Source organism: Nycticebus coucang, chromosome 6, assembly GCF_027406575.1.
Source record: "Nycticebus coucang isolate mNycCou1 chromosome 6, mNycCou1.pri, whole genome shotgun sequence".
NCBI lineage: Eukaryota > Metazoa > Chordata > Mammalia > Primates > Lorisidae > Nycticebus > Nycticebus coucang.
Genome location: NC_069785.1, coordinates 102,876,784 through 102,899,223, shown reverse-complemented (window position 1 = coordinate 102,899,223; position 22,440 = coordinate 102,876,784). Strand labels below are relative to the sequence as shown.

Genomic DNA, 22,440 nt, shown 5'->3' with positions numbered 1-22,440 from the left:
CCCTCACCTGCCTCACCCCATCCTGGCCTGGAAGAGCACATGGGGGAAGCAGGGGAAGAGAAACAGGAAGATCTGGGGAGCGCTCACCTTCTCTGATTGCTCTGAGAGATGGGATGTAAGTTCCAGATGGGAGAAAGGTAATGACAGCGAGAATTTAAAGGTTGAAAGAGGTGAGTCTTTGGGCTATTGGGCTCAGATGTCCATGTTGACAAGGGCTGGGAAGGGGCCCTTTCTCTCCTCTGCCAATCTGTCCACCAGAGCCCACAGAAGTGCCTGGCACACCAAGGGCTCTGAGTGGCCACAGGAAAGGCCCTTGGAGAGGAGAAAAAGGAAGAGTGGCAAATGTGAACCATCCCCGGGTATTCTTAGAAATCATTCTGGGAGATCTTGAGGGTAGCGGCCTTACGGCATAGGACATGGCCAAGAGTCACAGTAACTTGGAGCTAGGACCTCACTTGTATTTCCACACTAGCCAGGTCTCAGCGCGTGACTGACACGCACTCACGACAGCACAATTCTTTTGATACTTGCGTTTTGGATCTGCATTCTGAGTTGGTGGTTGCTGAGCTTCAGGGACCGTGCGATGCTCTGTAGGTAATAGATGAGCATGCTAGGGCAGAACAGCATGACAGTGAGTCCCGCAGCCGGCCGGCGGCCCTCAGGTCTCTCTCCTGCCTGGGGGTGGCAGGAATAAGAGGCCAGATGTGGCTACCACTGACTCCACCCCCAAGGACACAATGTCTCAGAAAGCTCTCAAACCAGTGAGCACGGGAAGGGGCCGTTCTCCTTTACTTCCTCTGCATTTCCAGGCCCCCCACCCCATTGACCTAGCATCCTGCACGGAAAATGGCAATAGGAAGACAGGAAAATGTGCGAGGCATTCTACAGCGTATCAAGCTGTGAGTTACAGGATTCACTTGCTTTTGTTTTTTTCCTTTAAGCCAAAATGAGCCAGATTGCTTTTTAAGAGTATTTACATTTCTGGAGAATAAGATAATGAAAATAATGGCATTCACACTCGTTATGGGGTGTCACCATAATTGACCAAATGCTATTGATGGATCAATGACCACCTGGATGGCAGTGGAGCACTCCCTCCCCACCTCTGATGAGGTCCGGTGACCATGGCTCCATGGCACAATACCTTGTGTGGCTGTGCTGTGTGACTCAGGGTCCCTGCTTCAACCATTAGGCTTCATAAGTGATTTTTGAATGAACTAATAAATTTTATACCATTATTAGAAAGCAATGTGTTCTTGTTGGCCAGACACCCAAAAGCGTCCCCAGAACTCACAGATGTGGTACTCACAAAAGCAGCAGCACCGCGGGCAGGATGACCACCGGGCTGCTGATGTGTCCAGCCACAGAGCTGAACCACACCGGGAAGTCCTTCTCAATTGTCTCTGAGACAATGTCATAAATTTTCTCTTGTCCACTGTGAGAAAGAAAAACACAACTCCAGATTTTGTTGCTCTTGGACAAAGGATGCTACTGGACATCAAAGAGTAAGCTGGACACCCAGAGTCCACTACATAACATTGGTGTCATATGGAATAGTCGTTCAGTCCACAGGGAAGATGGAAGACAGGTTTATCTGTTGGTTAACACCACAACATTATAAATGACAAAAAAAATCCCATTGCTCACACATGTGTGTATGTGTTCCCAGAGAGCACACAAAGGTAAACTGAATGTTACATACATGTCGGATCAGAGCTGATGTAAAACAAATGCTAGGTGGAGCTAACTCTAGGGATTTCTACGTGGGGACAGCTAGATAATGAAGAACAAAAGGTGAAGTGGACTCTCTTTATAAAGCCTTTGGGTTTTGACCAGGTAGAATTTCTCTGTAGTCCAAGAGCAATGCTGGACTTTTTCATATTAAAAAGTCTATCTGTTTTTATTTTTTTATTTATTTACTTTTTTATTGTTGGGGATTCATTGAGGGCACAATAAGCCAGGTTACACTGATTGCAATTGTTAGGTAAAGTCCCTCTTGCAATCATGTCTTTCCCCCATAAACTGTGACACACACCAACGCCCCACCCCCCTCCCTCCGTCCCTCTTTCTGCTTCCCCCCCATAACCTTAATTGTCATTAATTGTCCTCATATCAAAATTGAGTACATAGGATTCATGCTTCTCCATTCTTGTGATGCTTTACTAAGAATAATGTCTTCCACTTCCATCCAGGTTAATACGAAGGATGTAAAGTTTCCATTTTTTTAAATAGCTGAATAGTATTCCATGGTATACATATACCACAGCTTGTTAATCCATTCCTGGGTTGGTGGGCATTTAGGCTGTTTCCACATTTTGGCGATTGTAAATTGAGCTGCCATAAACAGTCTAGTACAAGTGTCCTTATGATAAAAGGATTTCTTTCCTTCTGGGTAGATGCCCAGTAATGGGATTGCAGGATCAAATGGGAGGTCTAGCTTGAGTGCTTTGAGGTTTCTCCATACTTCCTTCCAGAAAGGTTGTACTAGTTTGCAGTCCCACCAGCAGTGTAAAAGCGTTCCCTTCTCTCCACATCCACGCCAGCATCTGCAGTTTTGAGATTTTGTGATGTGGGCTGTTCTCACTGGGGTTAAATGATATCTCAGGGTTGTTTTGATTTGCATTTCTCTAATATATAGAGATGATGAACATTTTTTCATGTGATTGTCAGCCATCCGTCTGTCATCTGTAGAGAAAGTTCTATTCATGTCTCTTGCCCATTGATATATGGGATTGTTGGCTTTTTTCATGTGGATTAATTTGAGTTCTCTATAGATCCTAGTTATCAAGCTTTTGTCTGATTGAAAATATGCAAATATCCTTTCCCATTGTGTAGGTTGTCTCTTTACTTTGGTTATTCTCTCCTTAGCTGTACAGAAGCTTTTCAGTTTAATGAAGTCCCATTTGTTTATTTTTGTTGTTGTTGCAATTGCCATGGCAGTCTTCTTCATGAAGTCTTTCCCCAGGCCAATATCTTCCAGTGTTTTTCCTATGCTTTCTTTGAGGATTTTGATTGTTTCATGCCTTAAATTTAAGTCCTTTATCCATCTTGAATCAATTTTTTGAGTGGGGAAAGGTGTGGGTCCAGTTTCAGTCTTTTACATGTAGACATCCAGTTCTCCCAACACCATTTATTGAATAGGGAGTCTTTCCCCCAAGGTATGTTCTTGTTCGGTTTATTGAAGATTAGGTGGTTGTAAGATGTTAGTTTCATTTCTTGGTTTTCAATTCGATTCCAAGTGTCTGTCTCTGTTTTTGTGCCAATACCATGCTGTCTTGACCACTATGGCTTTGCAGTACAGACTAAAATCTGGTATGCTGATGCCCCCAGCTTTATTTTTATTACTAAGAACTGCCTTAGCTATACGGGTTTTTTTCTGGTTCCATACAAAACCCAGAATCATTTTTTCCAAATCTTGAAAGTACGATGTTGGTATTTTGATAGGAATGGCATTGAATAGGTAGATTGCTTTGGGAAGTATAGACATTTTAACAATGTTGATTCTTCCCATCCATGAGCATGGTATGTTCTTCCATTTGTTAATATCCTCTGCTATTTCCTTTCTGAGGATTTCATAGTTTTCTTTATAGAGGTCCTTCACCTCCTTCGTTAGGTATATTCCTAGGTATTTCATTTTCTTTGAAACTATGGTGAAGGGAGTTGTGTCCTTAATTAGCTTCTCATCTTGACTGTTATTGGTGTATACAAAAGCTACTGACTTGTGGACATTGATTTTATATCCTGAAACATTACTGTATTTTTTGATGACTTCTAGGAGTCTTGTGGTTGAGTCTTTGGGGTTCTCTAAGTATAAGATCATGTCATCAGCAAAGAGGGAGAGTTTGACCTCCTCTGCTCCCATTTGGATTCCTTTTATTTCCTTGTCTTGCCTAATTGTATTGGCTAGAACTTCCAGCACTATGTTGAATAGTAAAGGTGACAGAGGACAACCTTCTCTGGTTCCAGTTCTAAGAGGAAAAGCTTTCAGTTTTACTCCATTCAGTAAAATATTGGCTGTGGGTTTGTCATAGATGGCTTCGATCAGTTTTAGAAATGTGCCACCTATGCCTATACTCTTCAGTGTTCTAATTAGAAAAGGATGCTGGATTTTATCAAATGCTTTTTCTGCATCTATTGAGAGGATCATGTGATCTTTATTTTTGCCTCTGTTAATATGGTGGAGATCGTTCATGGACTTGCGTATGTTAAACCAGCCTTGCATCCCTGGGATGAAGCCTACTTGATCATGATGAATGACTTTTTTGATGATAAGCTGTAATCTATTGGCTAGGATTTTGTTGAGAATTTTTGCATCTATATTCATGAGTGAGATTGGTCTGAAATTATCCTTTTTGTTTGGGTCTTTTCCTGGTTTTGGTATCAGGGTGATGTTTGCTTCATAGAATGTGTTGAGAAAGATTCCTTCTTCCTCAATTTTTTGGAATAATTTCTGCAGTACAGGAATAAGCTCTTCCTTGAAGGTTTGATAGAATTCTGGAGTGAAGCCATCTGGACCAGGGCATTTTTGGTTGGAAGATTTTTTATTGTTTCTTTGATCTCAGTGCTTGAAATTGGTCTGTTCAGGAGCTCTATTTCTTCCTGGCTGAGTCTAGGGAGAGGGTGGGATTCCAAATATTGATCCATTTCCTTCACATTGTCAAATTTCTGGGCATAGAGTTTCTGGTAGTATTCAGAGATGATCTCTTGTATCTCTGTGGGGTCAGTTGTTATTTCCCCTTTATCATTTCTGATTAAGGTTACTAGAGATTCTACTTTTCTATTCCTTATTAGTCAGACCAGTGGTTTATCTATTTTATTTATTTTTTCAAAAAACCAGCTCCTTGGTTCATTAATTTTCTGAATGATTCTTTGTTTTCAATTTCATTGATCTCTGATTTGATTTTGGATATTTCTTTTCTTCTACTGAGTTTAGGCTTAGATTGTTCTTCTTTTTCCAATTCCATAAGATCTCTTGTGAGATTGTTAATGCTCTCTCTTTCTGTTTTTCGAATGTAGGCATCGAAAGCAATGAATTTTCCTCTCAAAACTGCTTTTGCAGTATACCATGGGTTTTGGTAGCTTGTGTCTTCATTGTTGTTATGCTCAAGGAAGTTGATGATTTCCTGTTTTATTTCTACCTGCACCCATCTATTATTCAACAGAAGATTGTTTAATTTCCATGCCTTTGGGTGGGGTCAAGCATTTTTGTTAGAGTTGAGTTCCACCTTTAGTGCCTTATGGTCTGAGAAAATACAAGGTAAAATTTCAATTCTTTTGATTCTGTTGATATTTGTTTTGTGTCCCAGGATATGATCAATTTTGGAGAATGTTCCATGGGGTGATGAGAAGAATGTATATTCTTTATCTTTGGGGTGGAGTGTTCTATATGCGTCTATAAAGCACAGTAGTTCTAGGGTCTCATTTAAATCTCTTATATCTTTGTTTAATTTCTGTTTAGAGGATCTGTCCAGCTCTGTAATTGGAGTGTTAAAGTCCCCTGTCATTATGGTATTATCAGATATCATATTGCTCAGACTGAGTAAGATCTGTTTCAAGAATCTGGGAGCATTTAAATTGGGTGCATAAATATTTAGAATTGAAACGTCTTCTTGTGTATTTTTCCCTTGACCAATATAAAGTGACCATCTTTGTCTTTTTTGACTTTAGTTGCTTTAAATTCACATGTATCTGAAAATAAGATTGCAACTCCTCTTTTCTTCTGAATTCCATTTGCCTGAAAAATTGTCTTCCATCCCTTGACTCAGAGCTTTAATTTGTCTTTTGAAGCCAGGTGTGTTTCTTGCAGACAGCAAATGGATGACTTGTGTTTTTTAATCCAGTCAGCCAATCTATGTCTCTTCAGTGGGGAATTCAAGCCATTAACATTTATTGAGATAATTGATAATTGTGGTAGTATTCTATTCGTCTTATTTGGTGAGAGTCCATTGCTTAGTTTTATCTTTTGCATCTGTGTGAAGGTTAGGTTCTGTCCTTTAATTCCTGAGTTCTTACTTTGCTGCTGATCCATTGTGGTGGTCAGTGTGCAGAACAGGTTGAAATATTTCCTGTAGAGCTAGTCTTGTTGTGGTGAATTTCCTTAATGTTTGTATATCCGTAAATGATTTGATTTCTCCGTCAATTTTGAAGCTTAGCTTAGCAGGGTACAGAATTATGGGCTGGAAATTGTTCTGTTTAAGTAGATTAAAGGTAGATGACCATTGTCTTCTTGCTTGGAAAGTTTCATTAGAGAAGTCTGCGGTCACTCTGATGGATTTGCCCCTGTAGGTCAACTGGCGCTTACTCCTGGCAGCTTGCAGAATCTTTTCTTTTGTCTTGACTTTGGACAGGTTCATCACAATGTGTCTTGGAGAAGCTCGGTTAGAGTTGAGGCGACCTGGGGTCCAATATCCCTTTGAAAGCGGTGTGTCAGAATCTTTGGTGATATTTGGGAAATTTTCTTTTACAATATTCTCTAGTATGGCTTCCATTCCTCTGGGGCATTCTTCTTCCCCTTCTGGAATTCCTATAACTCGTATGTTGGAACGCTTCATAAAGTCCCATAATTCTGACAGTGAACGTTCTGCTTTCTCTCTCTTCTTTTCTGCCTCTTTTACTATGTGAGTTATCTCAAGAACTTTGCCTTCTCCCTCTGAAATTCTTTCTTCTGCATGGTCTAACGTGTTGCTGATACTTTCCATTGCATCTTTAAGTTCCCTAATTGACTGTTTCAGTTCCTTCAGCTCTGCTATATCCTTTTTATATTCTTCATATCGTTCATCTCTTATTTGATTCTGTTTTTGGATTTCTTTTTGGTTATTTTCCACTTTATTAGCATTTTCCTTCATTTCTTTCATTGTTTTCAACATGTGTATTCTAAATTCCCTTTCTGTCATTCCTAACATTTCTTTATAGGTGAAATCCTCTGCAGTAGCTACCTCAGGGTCCCATTGCAGGGTTGTTCTGGACTGGTTCTTCATGTTGCCTGGAGTTTTCTGCTAATTCTTCCTCATGAGTGATTTCTTTTATCTGTTTTCTTGCCCTAATTTTCCTTTCACTTCCTCTTGCTCTTTAAGTTCCTGTGCCTGTGGAATAAGGGTTATAGGACCAGAAGGGTGAGAAGGTTGAAGAGCAAAAAAGGGATGAAAGAAAATAGGGCCGAGTGATAAGAAAAAAAAAGAAAAATAGAGAAAGGAGAGGGGGTGGGTAAAAGGAATAGTGATAAAAAGAAGAGAGGCACAGAAATAGGGAGACAGAGCAATATAGGTGTATAGTAGGGTACTTTGACACAACCTTAAAAAAACCCCACCTTCTGGGGTTGCCCCGTTGCGTGGTTCCCTTGAGGTCATCAGCTCTTTGCTAACCTGATCAGACACAATACCCCGCCTCCACCAAGTAGAGAGGAAAGACAAAAATGCTATAAATCAAACCAGAACAAGCAAACAGAAAACTTTACGGGATAAAATTGGGTGAAAAAGCAAATAATAGCAGTAGAAACACTAGCAAAAATGAAGTCCTAGTTATTGAAAAAGGCAGCAATGGGAAATTATAATTAAACTAGAAAAATTGAGAAAGAAAAAGGATCTGTATAGAAAAGGTTGAAATTAAAAAAACAAAACAACATCAACAACATCAAAATAAACAAAAAAAACCCAACCAAACTAAAAAAAAAAAACAGAAACAAAAAAAAACACAACCAAAAACAAAGCAGTATGCATATGTTATTGAATATTGCTCGGCAACACGTGGTCTTCTCGGGTATGAGATGTTAATCACAGTTCTGATACGACTGGAGGCTGCTGATTTCTCAAACCCCAGCAGGTAGACACCCTAAATCTCTTTTCAGCCCACTTAAAAGGCACTTTGAACTTGTAAACTTGCTGAGCAGAAGCTTTCCCAGGAAAGTGCTTGTCGCTGGAATCACTGCTGAAGTGGCTATCCACTTACCCAGTGTGCCAAAACCGGTCTCACTCTGCCCCTGAGGGTTAGGTCTGCAAGGCGGCTCAGACCCCACCCTTAGGCCACTTGCTTGCTGGGTTACCAGCTCCCACCCGATTCTAGCTCTGCGACCCTGAGGGCTGAGCTTGCCGGAGCAGATCGCTCACAATGGCAGCCTGTGACCCACAGCCAAACACTATTAGCTCCATCTGGCTCAGCGGCTCAGACTGGGGCCCCAGACAACGGCCAAAGTTCTCCGCACTCCCGCTCAGGCTCTCCCCAAGGCTGTTCAACTGAGTGCCAAGTCCAAAGACACCAAAACAGTTCACAGGGAAGGCCTTTCTGATTTGCAGTCTCACTGCTACTGAACTTACAGTTGCGGGCGGGTTTAGACGGATTGAACACACGCGACCACTTGCCGTTTTTCCACTGTTTTAGTCCTCCTCTTGGGGTCCAGAAGTCTCTTGCTGACTCCCTGTATCTTCATAGGAGTGATGATAGGCAGATCCCACCAGCCAGAGATGCCTGGAGTCCTATCTCCCCAGACTCACGGTGCCCAGATGCAAGGAAGCTGTTACTCAGCCACCATCTTGCTCCGCCTCACCAGTCTATCTGTTTTTAACATGAGCTCAGAGATGAAATCAAAGAAAGACCACTAGTCTTAGATTCAAAAGATGTGGGTTTGTGATCTTCCTATGTAATTTACCTGCTGTATAAGCTGGGAGGAGGATTCGATTCAAGGGGGTCTAGTTCCCCTCCAGCTGCCAGCTCAATCACAAGCAGAGCTGACAGAATCACAGCAGCTCACCTGAACGGGCCACAGTTTAGAGACGGCTTGTATCGCACAATCGCAAAAATGGTGGGCAGCATGCACAGGAACAGCATGAACAGCAGCATCGCCAGGTAGAAGTTGTTGGATCTGCAAAGACACCAAATGCCATGTGCCAAGGTGGCTCCATAGCCAGTTGCCAGAAATGCATGTGCTCAGAAAAGCAAACCAGAAACTGTCATCCTGACTCTTTGCAAACTGAAATGTCCTCCTTCCAGTCCTGCCTAGCCATGGGTCTGTCCCTGGGTCACATGCAGTTTAGAAACCTAGAAATCAGTGCTCGCAAGATCTTCCAGCCCAGGCTGCTCATCTAATAATCATTTGCTGAGTATCTGTCCACTTAAAACCGTGGGAATGGTAAACTCACCCGGCACCCAGAGCTCCCAGCCCACAAGCTCGGTTTACAGAAAAATCTTAGAACCATTCCCATCCCTCAGGATGGTTTGCTCTTTTGATTATGACACTAGATTCTCTCACTGGGATGTGATTGGCACTCAGGCCCTTCTCCTTTCTGCTCCTGGCTGCTTGGGGTAAGTGCCCTGCCTGATGAAGCCCTGGTCCCACGCCCTCCACCCAGCTAGAGTCAGGGAGCTTGGCTGCCCTGGTCTCTTGCCCTCCACCTAAGCTGGGTCAGGGAGCTTGGCTGCCCTGGTCTCTTGCTCTCCACGTAGGCTGCATCAGGGAGCTTGGCTGCCCTGGTCTCTTGCTCTCCACCTAGGCTGCGTCAGGGAGCTTGGCTGCCCTGGTCTCTTGCTCTCCACCTAGGCTGTGTCAGGGAGCTTGGCTGCTCTGGTCATCCCCGAGGATGGCTTAGACTTACTTGGTATGTAAGGCCCTGTATTCAGTTCTGAAAAGAGAAACAGTGGCCTATCAACAGAGTGACTCTCACCTAGCACTCTTTCTGTTGTTCTGTTTTTCTGTCTCTGTCTAATGAAATAGATTTGACTAAAAGAGAATATAAAATATTGGAATTCACAGAATGTGGTAGGTAGGTGAGTGTCAAGTGGTGAAACCTCTCTCTCTTCTCTTTCTTTATGTGCCTGTATAGATAGCTGTATGTATACAGACATACATATTACAAATCTACATAAACATATATATCCGTATATAAAAACATTTATGAATAGATGCATATGTTTGTGCTACAAGGTGACATATAAATATATTGTCAAGGTCATGGTCAAAAAATTTGAAAGCCAGTGATAGACATGTACAAATACTATTATGTCAAAATCAAGTAACAGAGCTCTGATCAAAGTGTTCAAAGTGTGTTATAAAATCAAAACATGAAAAACCCAGGAAAGAATAAGTGTTGACAAGACTTTGGAACAACTGGGGCTCCCATATAATGCTGGTGGCCATATGCTGGCCACCAGTTTAGAAAACATTTTAGTGCCATCTGCTAACGGTGAACCCATGCTGCCCTATAACCTAGCAATGCATTCCTTGGTACATACCCAGCAAATAGCATTCAAGAGGATGGTCAAGATGGCCTCATTCATTATAGCTGACCACTGGAAACAACCCACGTGCCATCAGCAGTAGCATGGAGCAAGAAATTGGGGTGTATTTCCTCAGGGGGTGACTCTCACAAACACAATGCTGACACAAACAGCAGATACCATGCGTGATTCCGTTTACATACGGTCAAAACGAGGCAAACCTAATCATGCTGTTATAAGGTGGCAGACTGCTCTGGGTGTCGCTTGTGTTGAGTTGTTTGATTTGCGTATTGATCACATGCTTGGATGCAGTTGTGAAAATGCATCAAGCTAACCATTTAGGATTAGTGCAGTCTTTCTAAATGAGCATTAAATTTCAGTTAAAAAGTTTTAAAAAATGGGCAGTGCCTGTGGCTCAAAGGGTTAGGGCGCTGCCCCATATACCAGAGGTGGTGGGTTCAAACCTGGCCCCGGCAAAAAAAAAAAAAAAGTTTTAAAAAATGTTTCATGAACTTACGAGGAGTTAAGGATTATTTCGAAGTGTGAGGCAGTGGAAAAGAAATCCTGGGAGAAAGGGAATTGGAGGACAGGCAGGATTTGGACAGGAAGAGAGGCAGGAGACCCCCCCAGCTGGAGGACGCCCAGGGCAAGGTGCGCGTGGATGGTGTACATGAGTCTCTGCGTTTTCTACATGAAGCAGACCTGTGCTTACCCACCTGGAAGCTCGGAACACTTGCTGGTGGGGCACGTTGCAGGTCAGCACAGCCCAGCTCCGCAGGTACATGAGCCCAATGAGTTTGAGAACATTGAACGCAGGGAGGCAGGGTGAGAAGAAGGCCCCCATCCTGCAACCAGAAGGAGGGTCAGATGGCATATGTTCTCTCCCAGTCAGTGTATTTTCTGGGGCCAGAAGCCCATGGACGAACATGAGATTTGGGGTTTATATCCTGTGCTTAAAGAACTGGACAAGCTCCTGAAGTGCTGAGACCACAGCCCTCCACTTTCTGGGGATAAACCAGTCACGAAAGATAGGGAGTGATCCTTATTTTAACATATACTCTTTGTGAAGGAATAACGTATTGGTCTCTTTTCACAGTTGAGCAAAGGAAGGGCCTTCCTCTGGGGAGAAGGCAATTCACAATGACGGCAGCTTGGACGAGCTGCATATTTTACCCATCTGTGGTGAGGATGAGGCTAATAAACTAAGACTTTGTGGTTTCATCAGCATAAGCCAGGCACCTGCTCCACTGGATGCTGCACTGAGTGTCCTCCTGTACTTCAGCTCATTTAACCTTCTGCAGTGGTGAAAGAAGGAATAAATATATGTCTGCCTGTAGACGGACAAGGAAAGTGGGTCTGGGAAAATTATGTGATTTGCTTCCAAACATGTCACTAATAAAAGGTTACCATATATCATCCAAAATGGAATATATTTGAGAGTAAAAGATCTGGGTCCACCGGCAAGAGCCAGGCCACCTAAGGAAGCTGTCACCCTGTAAAAATATGTCCAGCGGGGAACACAATCCAGGTTCTCTGATTGTCTGTCTAAACCAGTTCACACTGGGTATGCATTCAACATAATACTTGTGGAATTTGTGTCTCATACTAGAAATAAGCACAGATATGTTTAAAGCAAAAATCTTTTCTAAAAAGGTTTGATTTCTTATAGTGAGTAGAAAAGTCACTACTTATTTGATGTTAGGCAAGATATGTACATAGCTCCTCATTTCTAAAATGGGGAAAATAAATGCAGTTATGAGGATTAAATAATTTACAACAGGCATAAAAGTGCCTGATAGCTAACACATGTTGAATAAATCTTGCAGATCATTTTTAATACTGTACTACTAAAGATATTTTGTAAAATACAGTGGACCATAAAAGTATAGAAGAGTATAGAATTTGGCTGGAGGACTACTATTTCATAACTCTCTATTCCCCACTCATTTTATTGGATGGTTGTGAAGAGAGTTTGTGTTTTCTGAATGCATGGAAGGAAACTCCATGGCTTTCTGTTTCTTCACCTGCTTGTGTTTTAACAAATAGAACTCTTTGTGGTCCAATAGATAAAAGTAGAGATGAGGATCATTTAGGGAGCTCATCGCTGTGCCTTGGGGACATGCTGCATGTTGATGGGATGGGATTTCCTGGGCCTGGGAGGTACCCGGGGTGGACAGGCGTCCTAGGCTTTGGGCCTTGCCCAAATAGGGAGGTCCTACAGTCTGGGGGATGACTGTGCCCTGGACCCGGTGTCTAAGTGAAAATAGGGAGTCACAAAAAGGAGAGTGGGGTATGAGGGCAGACAGGCCGAGGTCCCTAACAGGACTACAGCCACTCCCGAGGTCCCCAGGGAGAAGCAGCGTCCCTTCCCAGCCTTCCCTGTCCTCCGCAGTGGTTTATTCTACTGGTTTCTGTGCAGGTTTTTTTCTGTTGTTGTTGTTGTTTGGGGGGGGGTCTATGACCAATAAGAGCTTAAAAGTGGACTATTTTATCATTTCTTCCTGCAAAATTCGTACAAATGAGTAATAAAATTACTATCCACAACAGCTACCCTTAGAAATAGCCTTTCCTAATATTTATGACTGTGTTTGTTACGGTCATGTCCCATTCAGGCTAGGAAAATAAAAAATCTTGGCCCCGATGGGATGAAAGAAAACTGCAGCTTTGATACCTACCAAATCATTCCTTGGTTGTAGACTAAATGGAGCACATTCTCAGCTATTTTGAATTCCCCATATTCAGGCTACAAGAGAAAATAAACTTCAGCATAAAAATAGCTCCATGTTCTTAGCGTAAACCAGTTCATTATACTCACATGTGGAATTCTTTGCTCTCATAGGCATGTAGATATCAGAGCCTGTGGGCTACCCAGCAAATAATGAATGTTAAGAAGTGGGTAGAAACACAGCTTTGTATACCCTTCCCTTCTTCCCTCATGGATGAGGCCTGACAATTAAGTTCATGAACTCATCCTAGGAATAGAGCTCCATACCTCGTTACTGGGTATTGCTAGGGTCACCTTAGGGGTACTCCCCTTCTTCATTGCATGAAGGTCTGATTCATACAGTGAATCTTGTGAACTAGCCACCATGTGTGTATGTTGGAAGCACCACACAGACAACTCAGGAAGGCTTCATAAACTTGGTAAATCACTGTCTGACAGCTGTGTTCATGCTGATGTATGGTATTGTTTTGCCGAGTGGCTTTCATTATTGTTGTTGCCTGTTTTTGTTTGCCCTAAGATGACAGCTCTGATGACCATTCCAGAAAAAGAGTTCCAAAATTGCTTTGAAGGATGGACTAGACCCTGGTGTTGGTGCATAGCTCCCCAAGGGGAAGCACTTCCAAGGTGAATGTAGTGATATTCAGCAGTGAGGTCTGTAGCACGATTTCCCCAGAGAACACAGCACTTTACTTACAAACTTGTTTTCCAGGTCCCAACACCAGTAGTCACTTAAGTACCGGACGAAAAGCCCCCGGAAGAAGTCTATGAGCAGAATGCTGGCCACGGTGAAAAGCATGTCAATGATGGACAGCTTCAGCATCTCCTGAAAGATAGGTGTCCCTGCATGCCACCATAGCCCACCCTCCACAGCCTTTCTTCCTGTAGGGTCCTCCTCATCGGTGCCTCCTCCAGGGTCCTCTCGACTCTGGTCATCCCTGGCTGGAGGCCCCTCCAATGGCACCTGCATTCCACATCTTTATAAGGAGCAGTGGGCAGAAGGGTGGGATTCTGGCATGTAGTCAGTGCTGAGTAAATACCGGCTAATTTGGATTTTGGCATCTGCAGTCAGCATTGTGTGAAACTAGGAAAGACTCTAAATCTGTGGTTCTCAGTGCACAGGAGACCCCTTGAAGCCTGGGACTCATCGCCATGGCCTAAGACCTTGGGGCTGAGATTTTCTATAGAGACAGTAGAGGCCACAGACTTTGCAGCAGATGCCTGGTTCAGACCTTAACTCTGCTCTTCACTGTCTGTGTCCTTGAGCAAGTTACTTGACCACTTGTGCCTTAGTGTCCTCATCTGTGCCTATAAAGGTGACATTACCAGGACTCTTATGAGGACTAAGCACTCAGAACAGGGCCCAGCACATAGGAAATACTGTATGAGCCTTTGCAATGATTATCATTATTAATTTTCAGATGGAGAAGATCAAAACCCACTGAACTTCCTTTTCTATACAATAGGGAGAGTGGACCTCAGAGAGATGCTGGGGTTGAACAATGAAATGAATGTGGAAGGGCTCCGTAGGGGTGAAGGCAACCACCTGGCCGACGTATGTTTCCCAGCACTGGTCCTGTGGACTCAGGGTGTACAGTGTGGTCCTGTTTGCCTTTGGGAGAGGCACTGTGTGAGTGGGGACACTAGTCTCTTCCAGGGCCCATGTGCTGTTTCTCCCAAGCCCTATTCCAGGCCAAGGTGTAGACCATTTCTCTTCTTGTGGGGCTGTCCTGGTGGCAAGGAAGGTAGTGGAATCCACCCAATGACTTGTGTTGTTTTTGGTAGCAGCTTCCTGTGGATAGAGGGAGGGAAGGAAGAAATAAAGTTGTCCAATATTTATAAATAAAAATCCATCATAGACACCAAAGGTAACATTGCATTGCTTGGGAGTAATCATTCTCTCTCTCTCTCTCTCTCTCCATCTCTCTCCCTCCCTCTCTTCCTCCCCCCTTCTATCTCTCTTGACAGCCACTTGACTAGACTTGCCCCCAGTAATGGGACACAAAGATACCACATATTTACTGTTCCCTGGTAAGTGCCAGAAACTGCTTTAGCTAACGTATTTTATCTCTCTCCATCCTCACTAGAATTCCATGTAAGGATTATTACTCCCATGCTCAGGAGGAGAGTGAAACTCAGTGAGTTGAAGTCTAATGCTCAAGGTTACCCTGAGAGTAAGTGGCAGGTAAGGTCTGTGTCTCCTCAAGGCCCTGGTGCAGAAAAATTACTCTCTGTGGCCTCTTCTGCCTATAGGTCTTGAAATTTGATGTTAAGGTAATGCATCTTGGGCAAATAACCTTAAGAAATCTCCTCCTTCTCTTCCCCCATCACTTGGGATAGCCTCGCAGGTGGGGCAGGTTGATATGGATGACTGAGGTACCCTGGGCAGGGAGTGGATACTCCCGGTGGGCTGGGATGGTGGAGCCCTCTCTGATCTGTTCCCCAGGAGATGATTATTCTCTCTGGATTTTTGAGTGAGTTTCATGGCCTGTTGCTTTTCCTTTTCATTTGCGATAGCCATTAATAGCTTTTCCAGATAGGATTAAGGAACTATAGTACAAAAAATAAAAAAGCCAAAGTTCTTAACCCAGAACTATCACTTACTAGCCGTGAACTGTGACCTGAGTGTTTTTATCTGGGAAATGGGACTAATTTTTCTGTCTTTATCTTCAGAAGGCCACAACTGAGTTGAGTTTTGAACAAGAGATGTGGAATATAGACACAGCAGTGATGTTTCAGTGATGAAGAAGACCCTGGTGGGGGAAGGGTGAGGAGGGTCGCGGTGGGGCACTCACCTCAATGCTCATGCTGTTAACTTTGTCCAGGAGAGCAATGATCAGACTGTAGAGATTCCCGAGATATAGCACAAGGACCCTGAAAGCCACAAGCCCCCCTTGAGAGACAAGGCCATTGCACACAAGTCCATGGTTTAGACCCACCACATTATTCTAGAGACTATGTGGATAGTGTCTGCCACACCTGGTTTCCTTTAGAATCACCTTGAGAACATTCAAATAAATGCAGGATTCCAGAATCCATCCTGGTTCAGTAAGTCTAGATGGGGTCTGGGAGTGCTTTTATAGCCTTTCCAGGTGATTCTGCTACAGCTCATCTTTGGATCCATCAGCATTGTAAAAATGCTAGCATAGCCAAAAGGATGTGCGTTTAGGAAACGAGGCTCCAGAGTGTAAGGTAAAGTATGTGCCTTTGTGTCCTGCTTTCTGTTTGTGAAGAGATTTCCTCCAGGCCTCATCTCATTTGATCCTCACAGCTCTGTGAGGTGCACCCTGAAATGCAGAGGGAGCTAACTGACCCGCTCAGGCTCACACAGTGAAAAGAGGCAGGATGCAATTTTAGGATGTCAGGCCCTGCTTCTGAAATACACGAGGACCCTCCAGTGGCCCCGAGGGTTGGTGGGCACAGGTCCCCCACATGCACCACTGGGATGTTGCTGGAATTGCCAGCAATAGTCTCAATCAGCCAATGATCCAAGACTTGATGTCACTTTCCCCAGAAATGAAAGGTTTTGGAAACAGATCGTGGAATTTCTCAGGATGCAGCCATGGGTCTTACTGGAAACCTGTCTGGAGGAATAAGATGAGAAGGGACAATGGCAGGTGTACGGACACTTCAATGGGACAGTTGGCACTTTGAGAATCACGGAACCAATGTCAGTTGATGGAAAATGTTTATATCTTGAGAAAAAGACTGCAAACTGAAAATATGAGTTGGCCATAGGCCTCCTGGTGTGGAGCTGACCAACTGTGTGAAGTGGGCAGAGAATCAGAGGAAGGACCACCTTCGGGGACAGCACTGTAACTCATGATAGCTTTTCCTCTGAAATTGAGAAGGGAGGACCTTCAATAATAACTCCAGGACCTTTATAACTCTGCATTTGCAGTACCGAGGCCAGGGAGCCCCTCCGTGTGTACATAGCAAGCGTGGCGTGGCAGGATTGGATTGATGTCATCTCCAGATGTCTTGACACTGCATTGCTCTGGTCCTCACCACGGCTCAGATAAAAGGTAATGCGGTCGGCTAGTAAGTTAATGGAACTTAGATAATATGCCTTAGTCTTATTACTGGAATTAACCCTAATTTGTCTGGGGCAAGTCTCCGATGCCTCTGTTTCTCTAGTTTTGGGCATGAATAACGAGGCCAATCTGTGTAATAGGATTGTCTTTAGACCAAATGCAATAACAGAATCGATTCTCCTCCATGCCGCCAGTGAGGAAGGAGCTGAGGAAGGGTTTGGTCAACACTTACTCTTTCTAGTCCTGTTTTTCCACCTTTGAAATGACAGTTCAGAGGGTGGAAATTATGACCCTAAAGCCACGCAGCCTATTTGTCAGTCAAGCCATGTGGCAGCGTCACACCCTGTGCTGTGGATCATTTGTGGCTCCTGCCAAACCACAGCCTCAGGTGAGGAGCTGTGGCAGACTGCACAACCCAGGAGACCTCAAATGTTTACTACCTGCCCCTTTCCAGAAGATGTTCTGACTCTGGAAAGACAGCGTCTCCCCAGAGTGGTCTGTGGAAGTTAGTTCTGTAGAATGTCACTTGGTGTCACAGGAGGAAGCAGGGAGAGTGTGGGGCAGGTAGTGTGGTTCTCAGCACCTCCACTGTTGCAAGCAGCTTAGCAAGACCTTGCCTGACCCTGCTGTGGCTGCTAATTTATAAGTGAGGTGAAAATACTCAGGGAGGGCGTGGGGGAAGGACAGGTGGATTTTCAGGAAGACAGAGATAAAGCCAGGGCTAGAAATTAATGTGGTTGTTCTGACTCCTGCAGGAGGTGTGCCAGGCGTTCCCTCCCTCCAACACACCAGCCTGTGTTGGCCACCTGCTGTTGCAACCACAACTATCCTGGCAGCAAGGCTGAGAAACCCTGTGAGTCTGTATTTGGGGAATTACCAGCAAAGTTCTGACTGTCCCTCTCATGTCTGGGAAAACAGCCTGGGTCTCTCTCACCGCTCAGACAAACCATGGAGAGCCCTCCACAACGGGGGGGAGACCAGACACTCGCTGTCATGTTTCGGTCATCTTTTCTAGCCTTTCTTCTGCCTCTTCTGCTCTTTCCCTTCTCCTGTCTTCCCTCCTCCCCTGCCCTCCCCCCACCCCTGCTTTGTTTCCTCCCAGTGCTTGCTCTTCTTGGATTACATCCCTAGGTGAAGTCCTGTGCCAAGTGTCGGGGAAGTTCTTGAGTCAGGGACATTCCCACTGGGGTTGGGCAGATGGGTGAGCCACCCCGTGGCCTTTCCTGCGGGCCTACCATACCTCGCCAGCTGGAAGCGCAGCGTGGTCCGTGGGTGGTACATCTCCAAGGCAGCGATGAGGTCGAAGGCAGATGGAGCTAGCATGGTGACGAGGGAGACCACCACGCTCACCTACAGAGAGAGCACGTGCCAGACCCTGCATCTGCAGCCCGCAGCCTCATTTCCTGCACTGGGTCAGCGGCTGTGCACAGCGCCGGAGTCTCTACACAGGAAACCTCCCCCAATCTCCACTAATCAGCTTTTCTTCAAATGACGGCTGCCACTTTATCATACCCTTATCATTTTTTTAAAATAATGTTCCTTAAGTGTTCTGAGGACAACAGTACATGCCATTTGGAATTCACTAGCATTTCTGCCACATTTTCCAATTACTGTCACTATTTATACTTCCCTGACCTTGGGTGAAAGATGAAATCACTGAAACTATTATGACTAGCAAAGGGGAGTCTAGGAGGTAATTTAATATTCCTTCTGCACATGGGAGATTAATCACCTAGAGAGTTAGGCCTGGCTCTTGTTTCTCTGTGCTTATAGCAAAAGAAAGAGGAGTTTTAGCTGATACACAGATGTTTCAGCTAAAATAAGGAATAGTTTCTGACATATCTTTTAAAACACTATCCATCTATCTGTAAATGTACAAACATAACTTTATATAACCCATTAATTGACACAAAACAGAAAGGGGCATGGGAAAATATTATCTCCCTGTCCCTGCTCTAGGGGAGAGGACTGAAGATTTCCCTGTGGATGTTCCTGCCTCTCCACTTAGAACACAGAGCCAGGCTACTTCTGCGCCTCTTTTGGAGGGTGTCCTGGGTCCCGGCAGTGGGTACCTCATTCTTCTCCCAAAGCGTCAGCTCCTTTTTGGACTGCTCCAGCTTCTGGGACCGGTCCACCACGAAGTAGATGAGGTAGATGCTCCCAGCCAGTGAGAGCAGCACCAGGATGTTGGCGATGATCCTCAGGCAGATGGTCACTGCCCTGTGGGAGAGGCAGCGTGAGGACAGTGCCCAGGGCAGCCCCACGCACACACTGGGGACTGGAACACATCCGCCAAGGGGATTCTCTGCCCTGAAACAACGAGTCATAAATGTAACCAGCCAGCAACGATGAGCTTTAAACCAATAAACAAACAGCACTAGTATTTGGATTTTAGCTCTTTGCTACTTAAAATTGGAGCCCTGTAGTAGGTACATTTGATATGTAGGCGTTCCAGTAACTGTGTGCAGCAGAAATGGGGGGAGGGGGTGGGAGGGAGCAGGGACAAGGTGGGGTGGGGAGGGACTAACGATGCTGCATGTCCTTGCATGTGGTGGGTCTGGCAATGTCCCCATACAGGCCTGTGCCACAGGACAATGTTTGGGTCAACAAGAGATGGCATGTACAACGGGGGTCCTGTAAGATTACAGCGGAGCTAAAAAATCTCTATCGCCTAATGAGATCACAGTGCAACAAATTCTTCATGTGTCTGTGGTGATGCTGGTGTGAACAGAGCTACTGTGATGCCAGTTTGTATAAAAGTATAGCACATTGATAATACACCACTATGTCACTATGTTACTTTTGATCATTGTTTTCCAGTGTATTTCTTGTACTTATAAAATAAAGTTAAAAGCAGCCTCGGGCAGGTTCTTCAGGAGGACTTCCAGAGGGGACGTTGTCTTCACAGGAGATGACGGCCCTGCAGTGGGACGAGCAGGGAGCAAAAGATAGCGATGGTCCCTGCAGGCCTAGGCTAGTGAGTGTGCTCTTGTCTTGTTTTTAACAAACAAGTTTAAAAAGTAAAAAAAAAAAGTATTAAAAACAGGAGAAAGCTTAATATGGATATCAAGAAAAAATCATTTTATGCAGCTGGGCAATGTGTTTGTGTTTTAAACTGTGTGTTATTACAAAAGGGGCACAAAGTTAAAACAAATTAAAAAGTTTTTAAAGTAAGAAAGTGACAGTAAATTAGGGTTAATTTATTACTGAAGAAAGGAACTTAGAAAGAAATGAATTCAGTGCGGCCTGAGCTTAGGAAGTCTGTGGGAGTGAACAGCAGCGTCCCTGCCCTTCACGTTCACTCCCCACTCACCCTGTCACTCACCTAGGGCCACTTCCCGTCCCGAAAGCCCCATTCCTGGTAAGTGCCCTATACCGGTGCATCATTTTTTAGCTTTTGCATTGTATTTTCACTGTCCCTTTTCTATGTCTAGTATTGTGTTACAACTGCCAACAGTATGCCGTACGGTCACAGCCCACGTATGTAGAGGGCTGGCCGTGCCATCTACTGTTGTATAGGTACATTCCGTGATGCTCCTGCCAGGACAGCATGGCCTAAAGACATTTCTGACGGTGGTGTCCCTGCTGTTGTGAGAGGTGTGATTTCCCTGGGGGTTTCTTTGCTATCTTTTCCTTCTAGAAGTAAGCTCTCAAACATCCTCAACCAAGAAGGGCTTAGCCCCTGCAGGCACTGAGCAAACATTTGCTAGATGGAAGTGTAAATAAAGGAGCAGTCAGCTGGCCACGAGATGGGACTCAGGGGTCATCTCTTTCCTCATTTGGTCTCACCTCCCACGTGCCTCTTAGCATGGGCAGATCTCAGAATCAACAGTGATTCTACTACTCACTCCAGTTTTATCTGAAACACATCCATCGCTTCTGACACCAGAAGACAGCCAATGTCTGGTTTCAATTGTCTTATTTTTAAGTTGTCTTCTGCCAATGTTGGAGCCTGAAAAGAGAACTATACGCCTTTTTGCAGGTAGTTCATTTGGGAAGTGACCCCAGAAAACAGAGGTGCAGCCTGGGGCAGTGCAGCCATCAGTGCAGGGGCATGTGGTGGAGGTGGCTGCTGCCAAAGGCATTGGCAAGCCCTTCCGAGAGACCTATGAAATGCTTCTCAGAACCATCTGCCCAGTGTGAAGGACAGGAGCATTTATCCCATTCCCTGAGGTCCAGAGAATGCCATGAGCATGAACTCCCAGCCTGCACCCAGCTTCTTAGCCTGGCTTAGATGAGTACTGACTGGGACCTGTGGGTACCACACACTGTAGCCTCAGAGGATGATCCCACCAGCAGGGGGCACATTGTGCACCCTGAGGCAGCCTGCACAGCCCTGCTCCCCCCAGCATAGGGGCTGGAGGAATGTGAAGTTTCACCTGCTGGGGACCCCACGTAGGTTGCGACACCTCCCTCTCCATGTGTCCTGGCCCTTCATCTGTACAATGGGAACTTCCTCCCAAATGAAATGCTAAATGTCACCTTGCTTGGCAAAAATAAAAACATGGCGCACTGTATTATTATTATGACCAATTCTGGTGGAGAGGAACCACAAATACAGAACCAGAGGGTAGAATCCCATTCTTTCATTTTATAGGTTGTGTACAGGTTCACAAGGTCAAGAGCATTCGTGGACACTCATGACAAGGAGGCTAGAATCCATTTTCTGACTGCCTGTGGACAGCCCTTCCCAGTAAAACTGCCCTCGCTCCCTGTCACTGTCTCAGAGGCTGGGTGTGTCTCCATTCCTCATATCCTTTAATGCAGCAGTCCTCGGAAGGAGCTTTCTACACCATAGGAACTAATTGTGATGTGGGACAGGCAGATGCGTCTGTCCCCACAAGGACAGGGCCATTGCCCCTTCCTGGGAGTGGCCCTCTCTCTCACCAGCTCTCTGATGAAAGGGGCCTCACGCTCGGTAGGGTAGCACTTGAGATCTTGAGAAGAACTCAGAAGCTTAAAAATTGTTTGAGAAAACTTGTGAACACAAACCAGGTAATATCTGTGTCTTACAACTTCAGAGACCTTTTTCTAAATAGAACGAGTCCTGATGACATTCACGTATTTGCTTCGTTTAGCGAACTAGAAGCTGGTGTTCAAAAGACCTCCTTTGTTATCTAAGCAAAAGAGTCAGAAACTGGTCAGCTTCAGACCTCTGCCCTGTCGCAGGATCTGTCAAGTTCCACGGATCATGTTACTAGGAGAGACATGAAGAAGAAAAGGGAGCTGCCTGACAACTGGGAAAGTCAGATATAATCTTGTAAGTTTTGTACTGAGTTGAAACAAAACTGATCAATACTTTGAACATGAGGCACATTAATACCTACAGGTTTTTGCTTTTCTTCTTTTCCTGTTCTTCCAGTATGGCCTCCTTTAAGGACAAACATAAATAGCATTCAAAACTTAGCATCAATATTAATCAGAAATCAGTAGGAACAGTGTACCCAGTAAGTCAAGATGTCTTCAATGTCTAAGACT

General features: G+C 44.6%; 1 protein-coding gene across 1 annotated transcript in view; it reads right to left on the bottom strand.

The window, feature by feature from the left end:
• Nucleotides 1–22,440, bottom strand: part of TMC3 (transmembrane channel like 3) — a 47,712-nt gene that overhangs the window by 4,523 nt on the left and 20,749 nt on the right. The window contains exons 9-19 of the mRNA XM_053594623.1: nucleotides 22,290–22,333; nucleotides 19,035–19,182; nucleotides 18,203–18,312; nucleotides 15,724–15,802; nucleotides 14,475–14,720; nucleotides 13,626–13,754; nucleotides 12,882–12,949; nucleotides 10,923–11,051; nucleotides 8,744–8,854; nucleotides 1,310–1,435; nucleotides 532–610 (exon numbers count right to left, since the gene is read on the bottom strand). Of these exons, the coding sequence (XP_053450598.1) occupies nucleotides 532–610; nucleotides 1,310–1,435; nucleotides 8,744–8,854; nucleotides 10,923–11,051; nucleotides 12,882–12,949; nucleotides 13,626–13,754; nucleotides 14,475–14,720; nucleotides 15,724–15,802; nucleotides 18,203–18,312; nucleotides 19,035–19,182; nucleotides 22,290–22,333 (1,269 nt within the window). The remainder of the gene's footprint in view (nucleotides 1–531; nucleotides 611–1,309; nucleotides 1,436–8,743; nucleotides 8,855–10,922; nucleotides 11,052–12,881; nucleotides 12,950–13,625; nucleotides 13,755–14,474; nucleotides 14,721–15,723; nucleotides 15,803–18,202; nucleotides 18,313–19,034; nucleotides 19,183–22,289; nucleotides 22,334–22,440) is intronic.